This window comes from Phaseolus vulgaris, chromosome 4 (genome assembly GCF_051622355.1).
Source record: "Phaseolus vulgaris cultivar YP4 chromosome 4, ASM5162235v1, whole genome shotgun sequence".
Classification (NCBI taxonomy): domain Eukaryota; kingdom Viridiplantae; phylum Streptophyta; class Magnoliopsida; order Fabales; family Fabaceae; genus Phaseolus; species Phaseolus vulgaris.
In genome coordinates this window covers 33,550,840-33,564,852 of record NC_143501.1, presented here as the reverse complement: position 1 = coordinate 33,564,852, position 14,013 = coordinate 33,550,840, and the positions used below count along the sequence as shown (strand labels likewise).

Sequence of the window (14,013 nt, the reverse complement as noted above, 5' to 3'; positions counted from 1 at the left end):
CAAAAGTGAAATTCGGTGATGGCAAGTTCGTTCCGGTGACTGGAAAAAGGCGAATTCTTATCACATTGAAGAATGGTGATCACAGGTACGTCTATGATGTTTTCTATGTACCTGATATGAAAAGTAATTTGTTGAGTATGGGACAGCTGGCTGAAAAGGGTTACGTGATGCACATTGTTGAAAATAAATTATCAATTTTTGATAAAAAAAAAAGGTAGTTTGATTCTTAAAACCTTTTTATCAAAAACCACATCTTTCCAGTAGATTTTCATATGGGTGATTTCAAGTGCTTGAATGCAATAGTGAATAATGAATAATAAATCGTGGTTGTGGCATTTATGCTTTGGACACTTAAATTTTCAAAGTTTGGAAAATCTCTTCAAACGAAATTTAGTGAATGGTTTACCCCATATTCATCACCCTGATCAATTGTGTGAGGCTTGCATTTTTGGAAAAAATAACATGATACCATTTGTTAAGGAGCCTAGGCATGCTAAATTTCCTTTGGAGCTTGTTCATACAGATGTTTGTGGCCCAATGAACATATCATCAATTGGAGGTAATAAGTATTTTTTAACCTTTATTGATGGTTTTCCAAGAAAAACCTGGATTTATCTAATGAAAAGCAAGGATGAGGTATTCCACTGCTTTAAAATATTTAAAGCATTTGTTGAGAGACAGAGTGACAGAAAAATTAAGATGGTGCGTAGTGATGGAGGGGGTGAGTACAAGTCTAATGAGTTCAAGAGACACTATGAAGAACTTGGGTTGCAGCATAACATAACCTGTCCCTACACACCTCAACACAACGAAGTTGCTGAGATAAAGAATAGAACAATCATGGACATGAGAAGCATGCTTAAAGCGAAAGGTATGCCAAATTATTTTTGGGCTGAGGCCGTAACATGTGTGGTATATTTGATAAACGAATCACCCACTCGGAGTGTTCCTAACACAACTCCGATTGAGGCATGGAGTGGATTCAAACCCAATGTGCAAAACTTGAAGGTATTTGGGTCAATTACTTATGCTCATGTCCCCAAGGCATCAAGATCGAAGTTGGATGATAAGGCAGTGAAGACCATTTTCATTGGATATAAGCATGAGGGATACAAACTGTACAATCCAATGACAAAGAAGGTGATTGTTAGTCATGATGTTATATTTGCTGAAGATGAGGAATGGCAATGGAATGCAGCAACTGAAGTGGATTCAAAAAAATGATATATTTATGTTTTGAATGATGATGTGGAAGATGGAGTCACTCTTGAAGCACCTGCAGTTCAACCTGAAGTTGCAACTCCAATTGCAACTATGATGGAGCGACCAAGAAAGCAGCAACGACAACCTGTACACCTTCAAGATTGTGAAGTAAATCTTGATGATGAAGTTGATGACAATGGAGATTTAATTCACTTTGCTTTTCTTGCAGAATCAGAACCTGTGAGACTTGTAGATGCCATTCAACACCCCAAATGGCAAGAGGCTATGAATAAAGAATTGATGGCGATTGAGAAAAACAATATCATGACTCAAATTGGTTTTAATCTAAATATTTCAATTAAGATTTATGTTGGCAATGTCTCTGCAATTAATCTTGTAGAGAATCCAGTTTTTCATCAAATAAGTAAACACATTGATATTCGATATCACTTCCTGCGAGACCAAGTTTGGAAGAACATGATTGGAATACTGCAAATCAGAAGATCATATTGCAGATTTTCATAAAGTTAAGAGATATGTTGGGAATGAAGGTTATTCCAAATCAGAATTAAGGAAGAATGTTGGTTATTAATTTTGATTTTATTATTATTAATTTTGATTTTATTACCCTTAAACTATTATACCGTTATTATTGCATTAATGGTCAGTTTATAGGCTGGTTATTATTCCTATTTTATAGCTTCCAGTAATTGTAATTTTATTATATATATTATTGAAGTAAATCAAATGAATGAGATCAACTCAACAGTTTTGCAATCTTGTGCAATTACCTTCAATCTAATTCTACAACCTTTTGTCTTCTCTTATTTCCTTCAATTACTTCCTACAAAAATGAGTGCAGTAGTGTGTTGGTGAGAGAGTAGGTGCATCATAATTGTGATGCTCGAGTGTATATAAGAGGCTTTGAAGGTAAGCAAGCACCACATTTGTGTGTAGCCTTCCCACATAGAGTTCCATTGATATAGGGTGCTTAGAGAGGGTCTTCAGTAAGCATAGAGGTAGGAGAGTGAGTTTGGTAGTTCATGTTTGGCCTGAGGTTACGCTTTTTTCATTTAAGTTTCATGCATAACTGATTATCATTTCATAAGAACGCACTACATAATCAATTATGTAGTTAAAAAACAATTGATAATCGATTATGCTCGATACATAATCGGTTATCTGAGATTTTTTGGCAAGCATAATCGATTACTGGAGCAGTGTTATTTTGAACATAATCGATTATCTGTGAGCATAATCGATTATGTATGATTTTGAACTACAAGCGAAGTCGATTATGCGTTGCTTATTTTTTGGATAATCGATTATGTGATTTTTATAAGGCACCTGATAATCGATTATGTTCATGGTTTTCCAGATTTTTGATTTTTTGATATTTTTTTTTAATATTTTTTTAGGCACACTTTGATCTTGGTGACAGTTGCATTGTGTTGTGATTTTGTTATGCTCTCTTGAGGTATGTGTGATTTTTTTTAAATGTATGTTTTATTTATGTTTAAATTGTGTTTGGATGTCTATTATTTTTGGAATTTAATCTATTTAAATGATTTTAAAGTAGTTATTCATGTTAATTAGTTTGTAATTTTATGTGTCAATATTTAGGAGAAGTTTATTAATTATATTAGTAAATTAATTATTGTGATAAGTGGTTTATGTAATTGTATATTGGAAGGAAAGAATTTGATAAAATATCAATATTTTTTTTTGTGTGAGATGAATTGATATTATAGATATGAATATGTATTTTAAAAATATTATTATTAAAAATATTATAAAAAAATTGTAGTAATTAAAAAAGACAGAAAAAGTTAGAGAAGAAATTTGAATTTTTAATAATAAGTGTAGATAGTTTTTATTTTTTGAAGATTTAATTTTTTATAAAAAACTAGATTTATTTATTTAAAGAAAATACTTTTACAGAATGGAAATGGAAAGTTTTAATGTTTACTGTTTGTTTTTAATTTTTACATAAATTATTAATCTTAGAATTAAAAAGATTTTAAAAAATGTTGTAGTAATTAAAAAAAAGTTAGAGAAGAAATTTGAATTTTTAATAATATATGTAAATAGTTTTAATTTTTTTGAACAATTTATTGGCATGTAATATTTTCTTTGTGAAGTTGAACTATTGTTTTTGATAACACCTACCATTATGTTTATGATAATATGTTAACTTTTGTTTACTTATATATTGTAGTAATTGCATTATACATGACATCATCATTCCAGAAAGTAAGAGAACCCATAAGGGTAAAACTCCAGCAGAAAATGTTGTCATTCCTCCTCAGCCACCAACAAGGATTGAACAAGTTCTTGATTATTCAAGATACTTTAGTACAAGACGTCAAATGGTGGTGTTTGAAAAAAGGCTTCACGCAAGACCAATATTACCACCAAAAGTTATGCATACTCCATTTTTTGTTGCTCCAGGATTTGAATTCCTAAACCTTCTGAATATCCAAGGTTTACCACCTTTCCTTGGAATTAATCTTCCATATTATGAGGACTTGGTAAAAGTATTTTATACAAATGTAAATATCACACCTCTTGGTCACCTTGCCATTGAGATTTATGGAAGGATGATACACATTAAAAAAATGGATTGGATGAACATTGCTCATCTCAGGTGTGACGGTCTTAAGTTAACCCCTGGGACGATACCTGAGGAAGTGAATTTTGATCGAGCACTGACATTATCGTCCATGATTCGTGAAGATCTTCAAAGTCAAAATGTCAGAAATGCCAGTAGTCTGAAAATGAATGACCGACTATTGCATTACACATGAGTGCATATTTTGTGCCCTCGTGAAAGCAACTTCGCACAACTACTGAATGAAGATATTTTCATGTTGTGGTTAATAAAAAATAATGTAATGATTAATTGACCTCATTACATCATACAACACATTATCAAATGTCGGGATAACAACATGTCTCTCCCATATGCAAATTTGATAATGAGGATCTTGCAGGTGTATGACTTCGACTTGTCGAATGAACAAGCAATAATGCTAGGATGGAATCATTACTTTGGGAAAAAGAGTATGACCAAATTAAATATATTCTAGGTCAATGGCATATGGCAACTTGGTAGGCCTCACTAGTCCGACGAAGAAGATGATCAATTGCTAGAACAAGATGTTGAAGGTGGTCAACCTGAGCCGACAATCCCTAATTAAACTGAATTGTTAACCCAATTTTTTTCCGGGATAAAAAACATGAATACCCGCATTAAAAGGATAGACCGAATTGAGGATACTCTGAATGACATTCGACGTCATCAAGACCATTGATTTTGTTATCATTATGTTATTATCATTGTTATTTTCATTTCTAATTTTCATGTTGAACATTAGTGAATTGTTATTGTTATTGTTATTATTATTTAGAAACAAATTAACACGTGTTTATCTCTTTCCAGATCAAATTTAATAACTTTATATTATATATTTTGACAACTACTTAATATTCATGCTATGTTCTAAATAACCATTTACTTTTTAAAATATATTAATTTTGTTAATGATAATAATGAAAATCCTTATTAATAATAATTTTGCAACTATATATAAATAACATAATTTAAAGAAACATAAATAATATTAAAATTATATAAATAAATTAACTTAACTAAATTTTTTTTTTAAATTAATAAAATGAAAATATAAAATTATATTTAAATATAAAAAATTATTTATTTATTTATTTGAATTTTAAATTATTTTTTCTTTTGTTTATAATTAAAACTTTAATTTCTTTTAATTAAATATAATGTACACAAAAATAATTATCATTTATTTCTTTTTTATATATATACAAAGGTAAATTTGTAATCTTACCATTTGCATAATTAAAAATAATTCAAAATATCCTTACAACCATAACATGACTCACATATTTCAATAAACTTTTCTCACACATCCATTCTAAGATACCTCAATCCAAACACCCTCAACTTTCTTCACACTTTCACTCCTCCACACCCTTAACTTTCCACTTCCCCACACTTTCTAATCCAAACAAAGCCTAAAAGATAGATAGTAATGTTGTCAAAGGAAAATAGATTTTGCAGTATCAATATGATTCTGCAGAATGAAAATGAGACCAGTATTCCTTGATAAGCTGCTTGAATAGCGATCCTTCTTTGTTCATCAAGTTAACTGGTTCATCGTACTCCATCAATTTTCCTGTCAATGGAAGTATTTCAATCGTTGAAGAAAATAAATAAAGTGGTATGGATAAAATTGTAGTTAGGAACATATAAACTCTTCTATTTGCACTCTTTGTAAAAGGTTTGTTGGAAGAAATAAAGAGGTTCTCAAAATGAAATTTACCATCACTAATTGAAAGAACCATACTGCAATCCATCACGGTTGGTATTCTGTGTGCTACTGTGATCACTGTACAATCTGCAAACTCAGTCCTAATGGTTTTCTGCAGAATCAAATCAGTAGCATTGTCAATAGAAGCAGTGGCTTCATCCAACACCAATATCCTACTTCTCCTTAACAGCGCACGCCCCAAACAAAATAATTGCCTTTGTCCCATGCTCCAGTTTGATCCATCTTCAACAACTGTGTAACAAATTGTTACAATTATTAACTAGGACAAAATAACTTGTGACATAGTTAGTTACCATTTAATGATGAAAGTGTACCTGAGGAGTTTAGTCCCTCCTCTTTCTCTTGTACAACTTCACGCAGCTGACACTTCCCAAGAACCTTCATATTGAGCAACAACTATGATACGCTTGCAATGCAAAGCAAGGATAAATAGAATGTAGTTGGTTTTACCTCCCATATTTGTTGATCAGAGTATTGAGATAAAGGGTCCAAATTATATCTGACAGTTCCATTAAAAAGGGTAGGATCCTGAGGTATAACTCCAAAACGTGATCTCAAATCATGAAGGCCAATAGAAGATATGTCTATGCCATCAACCACAATTTTTCCACCTGCTGGCTCCACAAGACGAAATAAAGCACTAATAAGAGTGGACTTCCCACTGCCTGTCCTTCCAACGATTCCAATCTTGTGTCCTGCTTTGAATGTGCATGTGATTCCATGGAGTATAAGAGCTCCATATGGCCTGTATCGTACCTGTCTTGGTATAAATTGTTCATTTCAATTACCATTTTTCTGAACATTATGATTCACATTTTAAGTAAGTACCAATTACCTGCAAGTCATTTAGTTCTACTTTACCAGCAACTGGCCAATTTGAAGGAGGACGATTTCCTTCTATTACTTCTGGTGCCTCACTTGGTATATGCATATATTGATTTAGCCTCTCTACGGATACTATGTAATTTTCTAGACTGCATTGACTTTGAATTAAAAATACTAAGGAAGCATTTAAGGTAAAGCCATAAGAGAGAGTCAAGCCAACCAATCCTGGAAAAAAAATATTGAAATTAAGATACGGTATAAGATAAAAGCATGTAATTTGTGATGATTGTAATTCTCAAAGCCAAAGCCATCAAATTTGACATGTAACAAGGAATCAAAGTCTCACCAGAGCTGAAAGTTCCTGGTGGAAGCATAACCATGCACAGTGCTGCAGAGGTAAGAAGTAATGCACTAATTATTTCTAATCTTTGGATCAACCACTCATTTGAGGCAAAACTATGAAAGAAGGGACTGGCATTGATATCAATTAGATCAAGATTCTTCTTGAAAAAGCGATCTTCTTCCTCAAAAGCTCTTATTGTCACAGCTCCAGCAGTTGTTTCAGTTATATGATTAGCTACAAATGATTTTGTTGTGCCATTCACGCGCATCAATTCTTTTGCAGTGGAAAAATAGTATCTCTGGTTTTAGAAAGAAATACCTTAGGTACTTTGGATAATGAGGATTATTTAGTTAAATAGATTGTTTTTTCAATGCTATCAAAATAAAGGACACAATTTCTGTATGACAATATTTTCAAAGACGAATTTGTTACCTGCAAGTGAATTGCAGCATAAACCATCGGTAAGGAGACAACCACGACTTGCCAAGAGACAATTGCTAGGACTGTGAGATTAGAACATAAGTATATAGCACCTACCACGGTGAAACTTAGGATAAAAGGTATATCAAGATCCATAATGCTTAGATCTGATGAGACCTGAGGAAATGATAATCACAATACTATTATAGTATTACTAGCATTAAAATCATGCAAGGAAAGTGACTTGTATAATCCTTACCCTGCTAAGTATCCTTCCCAATGGTGTACAATCATAAAAGGACATTGGTGCACGAAAAAGGGTGTTCAGTAACTGTACAAAAAAATATGTTGATGATTGAATACCAAAGGCAACTACAAGCAGAGTTCTGGTCAACAAGAAAATTATAGAAGCAACCCCAATAAAGAAGTAAACTACAATCAACCGCAATGTGCTGACTTGGGTATTGTCAACATTTGCAGCCATCCATGAGTTTTGCAGTATCTGGCAAATGACAAACATGAGGTGACAAAAAGAAGCCATAAAGAAGTATGCATAACCTTTCTTCCCATTCAAATATTGCAAGTACGGTTTCAACCCTGTGTTTCCTATCTCTCTCTCTTCTTCCTTTATTAACTGATTTTCATTTGTTGCTTTTAACTGCTTCTCCATGAAAGCTTGTGTATTCTCTCTGACAGAAGTTGAATGCCTCTGGGAAGAAAAAACATTCATAAGGTTGTCAGAACCTGCAGTTTCATTGTGAGCATTAACAAGATATTGGAATTCTCGGCTTGACGTCAACAAATGATGATAAGGGGCAACTTCTAGGATTTTCCCATTTGACATCAACTGTGAAAGCAAAGAAGAAAATTCAGTCTAAAAGTAAAAGCAAGGGAAATAGGAAGGATATAGAGCCTAATGAATAAAAAAAATAAATCACTAACTTCAAATTCATTATTAATTTACAATCACTAGTTATATGAAACATACTAAAGAATGAACAATGACATAACCAACGCCTTAAAGGTTAACGAATTACCAAAACAGAATCAAACGCTGGTAGAAAGTCAACTTGATGAGTAACGAGCAAAACAGTTTTCTCTTTAAGACCATTCATGATGTATTCCTGCCAAGTTTCAAAGTCATTTTGAGTAAGAAATGGCTAATAACACATAAATGTAGAATGTGAAGTAAGGAAGCTGACATTACATTAAACAAATTTGTGGCAGTATGTGCATCAACAGCACTAAATGGATCATCCAAAAGATACACATCAGCATTCTGATAAAGTGCACGTGCAAGTTGAATTCGCTGCTTTTGACCTCCACTCAAGTTAACTCCTCTCTCACCTATTTGTGTGAGATCTCCGTGGGGGAAAAGCTCCAAATCCTTTAGTAGTGATGATCTACGAAGTGTTTCTTGATATCTCGGAGCATCCAAATCAGATCCAAACAAAATATTTTCCCGTATTGTTCCTGTTTGTATCCATGCTGTTTGAGAAACATATGCAAACTTTCCATAAACTTGTATCTGCAATTCAAAAGAGAGGATAAAAATCCTCTTAGCAACACAGCTAAAAGAGAGGACAGAAAAAGTTCACTACAATAAGTGGAATTCATGTGCTAAATATAATAATTCATTATAAAGTAGAAATATATTTGCCAAGAAAATGTTATGTATTGTATTCTATGAGCAAAAAGGGAATAAAAGCTTACAGTTCCCTTTGTCACAGGAACTTCACAGAGAATTGTTGTTAAGAGGGTTGATTTTCCTGAACCAATTTCTCCACAAATTGCCAACTTCTGCCCATGTCTAATCTCCAAGTTTATGTTCCTCAGTGTTGACTTTGATACATTGCCTTCCCATGAAAAGTCAGCAGATTTTATTGAAATTGGGCCTTTATTACTATCATCAAAACACCTATTCCTGAATTTTGCACTTTGTAATTCAGATGCCTCAAGGAAATTAACAATCCTGGCAAATGCGACTTTTGCTTGAATGACTACCCCAACAACATCTGGTATGGCTGCAATTGGTTCTTGCACCAGGCGTAAAGTTGCCACAAAAGTGAAAACATTGTTTGCATGTAAAGGAACGTTCAAAAAGTAGCATGCACCAAAAGAAGCAGAAGACACCAAAACAGGTGAGGTCCAAAATAAAATGATGTTGTATGCCTTTATCAGTTGCACTGCACCTAAAAATTTCAGTTCCATATTTCTTAATCTTTCAATAGCATTTTTAAAATGGGTGTCCCAGGCATATAGCTTCAGAACTTTCATATTCACAAGAGCCTCAGAACTAACCTTCAATCTCTTATCTTGTGCCACCACGAGTTTAGTCTGAAACTGATGTTGCATCTTTGCTAGAGGAGTATTGCAAAGCACAGTGAGAACTATCACCACCAATGAGGCAATTGTTGCTAGGCCAATAGCACGAAAAAGTATTACAAGTGCAATACATAGTTGGAGGCTTGTTGTCCATGTCTGGTGAAACCAAAATGGGAATTCTCCAATTCTGTAAGCATCCACAGTCACATAATTCATTATCTCACCACCAGAGTGAGTCAATTTAGCTGCACTTGACAACCTCAATATTTTTTTATAGATGGAAGCTGTGAGTAGTGACCTAACTTTCATCCCAACAAGCCTAGTGTGAAAATACCATTGCCTTTGTGAAAGGGACTCTACGATCTTTATGATGAATAGTGATATGACCAATACATAACCCTCATATTTGAAATTGCCATTACCCTCAGCAATCGATATAAAAGCATTCAAAAGTACAGGACCAGTACATACAGTGAGTACCTTGAGCAATGCAAACAATCCGGACATCAAAATATCTTTCCTGTGGCACAAAATTATTGCCCACAAAATTGATGATTGTGGCAATGATTCTTTATCTTTTTGCTTGTTCAATTGTTCTAAAAATGACAAGTAGCAAAGTTCTGCTCGATCCGATTCTGGTAACTTTGGCATATCCTCATCCTGAAGTGTTTTCTCTTGACCGATTTTCATCAATGGATTCAACCACCAAAATGACATCCTACTAAGGAATCCAGCTTTAGCAAATGGGGTTACGTAGTTATAAGGATCAACTTCATTAAAGTGGCAGTTTAAAGAGTCATAAAAGTCTTCATCAATTCTTGTAGCATTGTCTTCACGTTTAGATGCTTTATAAGTGCACAAGAGTAGTAAAACTGCTCCTGGAAAAGATAGAACATCTAAAGCTTCCTTGAAGTGCAGTTCTCTGATATTAATTGCATAAGACACAGATAAAACACAGAAAATACTCGAAACAAATAGTGTAATAAGTGTAAACAACCACAACCATGATCTTGGAAGTTGTTTCAACTTAAGACTTACACTTAAGCCTACTAAGAACCATCTGAATCCTTCAAAAAGTTCTAACAGCCACTCATTAAGTGGAAGAAGAGTGTGACTCTTCCTTAAGTTCTCCTCTAAAATCCAAATGCCTAAGCACAAATACAACAACCCCAGAGATGCATTGGTTATGGAAGAAATTTTCTGCAAGTTTGAATATCTTCCCATCTGAAACATACCCTGAAATGGTCTGAACAAGTACTTCTGGATCATAATCAATGCCAGCATGGCCAGCACTGACACATCAAAGAAAAAGATCAAGAACTGGTTGAAGCACGAAGAAGGATTTTTCAAAATCTTCAAATCAAAACAAAAGGGTTGCTTTCCTCTAGTCCCAGGACAATCAGCTTCTGCACAAAACATGCTCCAAAATTCCTTCATCATTGTATGTTCTCTTTGATGCTTAAACTCTGTCATGAAGGAATAAAGTATGCTTTAATTAAGAAAGCATTGTCCTAAAAATTAGAAAGAAAAGTTGAATCCAGAAAGGGGTCCTCAATGGTAAAAATGAACAACAAAGCCATAGTCAAAAGTCTCGGTCAAATTTGGTTAACATCAAACCAACTCCTAAAGGTTGAATAACTAATTTACTTTTTTTATGTTCACCTCTACATCTGAAAAGAAAAACTAAAATATTATATGCTGAACAAAATAGCTAATTCTAAACCTACATAACAGTTAGTTTTTGAAAACCAAGTTGCATATGCACCCGCCAAAGGGAAGAGCAGCAGCTAAGTTTGAATGGCCGCAAATATTTACATGTATATTCAATTCTACTGCAGGGACACTTTACTTATCATGGTACGTAAAAGAAAATCAAATCGGACAGACTTTAATTCATCATAAAAATACAAAATAAATTAGTGTAAAGAGATTGAATATAGCTACTTGGGTAGGACTGGTGAATGCAAAAACTCATAGTGATCCTGTTTCCAATAATTATAAGTGTGATGTTAGACTCTAAATCATGTAGATTATATTTTCCGAAGAGTTTAGTCAGACAGGTAGATGTGAACAAGAAGAAAACCGTTTACCAGAGATAGTCTAATAGTATTGAGACAAGTTAAAGAGTCTAGTATGTGTTTGTTGTTATATAGATGCCTTAACGATTTTGTTTTTTAATGATCTTTGTCTGTATAGATCTATATGTTTTTTTTGTCTTACTTTTTCTAAACTTATTTAACACATTCAAACAGTGAGAGTTCGTTAATAGACCTTTTTGTTATCAATGATTTTTTTTTTAATCTTATTATTTTTTTTTCTTGCATTGTTAGTGTTGATAAATCAAAACTAACCATCATGAAAACATTGTTGTCAACTAACGGTATATTCCTTCTCTTCAATTTTTAAATTATTTTTTCAAAACATTAAAATCAAAATCAAGGATCAAGATTCAATGCTCAAAAATACATGTCTTTTTTTTTATAATGTCAAATAACAATAAAAAAAATTATAATTATATAAATTTTAAAGTTAAATATTATATATATATATATATATATATTTTATTTTTGTTCTTATACCAATTTAAAAAATCCTCATACTGAATGTTTATATTTGTTTCATTAATATCTGGACCACTTCGGATACTACTTGTAGGTTTTATATCTTTCACCTATACTTCAAAACTTTGAGAATGAAAGAGACATGAGAAATGATAAATGAAAACTGCAGCATACGTATGCTGCCATTTAAACACATCATCGGACCTTTTACAAATTGCCTCAAACCAAACAGTCCATACATTCTTCAATGACCTGGCTCTTTCACGGTCCTGTGAAATTCTGATACACAACTCATTTCTCAGCTCATGATTGCAAGACTAGTGGAAGATCTTTTCATACAATTGTCTGCTAGATGTTACTTTTTGTAGGTATTTTGTAACTACAAGTCATATATATTATCCTGCAGCTTTTGATTGGGTTTAGAGGATGTACCGGTCGGTACCGGAACTTTTATAAATTGCCTCATACCAAACAGTCCATACATTCTTCAATGACCTGGCTCTTTCACTATCCTGTGAAATTCTGATCCACAACTCATTTTCAGCTCATGATTGCAAGACTAGTGGAAGATCTATTCATACAATTGTATGCTAGATGTTACACTTTTTTGTGGGTATTTTGTAACTACAAGTCATATATATATAATATCCTACAGTTTTTATTGGATTCGGAGGATGTACTGGTAGTATCGAACGAGCCAGTCACTCATCGAACGAGTCACTAACTCAGTTTTAGTGACCAATTGATTGTGTCAAAACACATTTAAAGCACTTAATAAATGACAACAACAGTTATGGGAATTCTTTACGAATCATGATCATGTCCCACTTAATTCGGGTCATATCTTCAAGAAGTTTTGATGAGAATCAAATAAAGGAGGCTTTTATTAATGAAGGAAGAGGACATTCACCTTCACATTTGAAGTTCTTCCTTCTAGTCTTCTCAAAATTAAAAGAAGACATAAAATAAAGATGAGGCCCAAGCCCAAAGCCCAAGCCCAAGCCCAAGAAGGCCAAAAAAGTCCAAGTCCATCCCATGAGGGGCAAGGCCAAGCATTAAATAAAAGAGCATCATTTGAATTACTCTTGTATAGTTGTAGGAGATGTGGATATTAAATAAAGAAGTGTGAAAATGTAAAATAAAGTCACATTATCCATGTGACTTAGGAGAGTAGGTGTAGGTGTAGTTTTTAGGAGGTGTCATAGTAGAAAAAGGTCACACCTCCCATGTGACTTGTTTTTTGTGGGAATTTCAAATAAGTTTCATTTTAATTTTCCCACATATTTTTCAACACCCTCACACTATAAATAGAGGTGTGGGCTCTTGTAAAATTTAGATTGGAATTTGGCTATAGAGAAACTCTACTCAAATTGAGAGAGAATTCTGAGAACTTTGTCTTCTCCTACACCTTGTCTTATCTTGAGTGCCTTGGTTCTCTCAAGTGGCGGCATTTGCTCACTTATCTTGGATCCTTCACACTCCAAGTGGCGTGACCATTAACCAAGCTCTCCATCTTCATAAGTTCTTCTATCCTTCATCTTTTCATTTCATTTCCAAGTTCATCCGATTTCATAAACATGTCTAAGCTTCATTCTATTCGGTGTTTTGCTTCCTTTTCACTTTATGTTCGGCTCTTCTCTTCTCTAGCTTGATTTGTTCGGTTCAATTCTGTATTTGAAGCTTTCTATTCGGTTCATTTACATTTGTGCATCTTTTAATCGGTTCAATTGGCAATAGATGGATCTTCCATGTGAGTTTGGTGTTTGGTGCAAGTTTTGGTGAGTTCTTGAAACATAGAACATTGATCCAATTCTATTAAAAGTGCCTATTCTTTCTCCAACTCAAGTTGATTCCATAAAATGTCAAAGAATCATCTCTACTTTGCTAGTGGAATCATATCAAGTTTTCCTAAACACTGATTAAGTGAAAGATATTAAAGATATTCTCCAATTATACCTATATACCAATATAT

General features: G+C 33.4%; 1 protein-coding gene across 1 annotated transcript; it reads right to left on the bottom strand.

Moving 5' to 3' along the window:
* Window positions 1-5,101: 5,101 nt before the first annotated feature.
* LOC137837552 (ABC transporter C family member 10) lies at window positions 5,102-11,155 on the bottom strand. The gene is made up of 11 exons (XM_068646571.2): window positions 8,869-11,155; window positions 8,363-8,683; window positions 8,193-8,279; window positions 7,415-8,002; window positions 7,168-7,332; window positions 6,739-7,033; window positions 6,403-6,617; window positions 6,018-6,323; window positions 5,882-5,945; window positions 5,559-5,798; window positions 5,102-5,411 (listed from the first exon to the last, which is right to left on the bottom strand). The coding sequence occupies exons 1-11, from the start codon at window positions 10,951-10,953 to the stop codon at window positions 5,299-5,301; spliced, it is 4,479 nt and encodes a 1,492-aa protein (XP_068502672.1). The 5' UTR covers window positions 10,954-11,155; the 3' UTR covers window positions 5,102-5,298.
* Window positions 11,156-14,013: the final 2,858 nt, after the last annotated feature.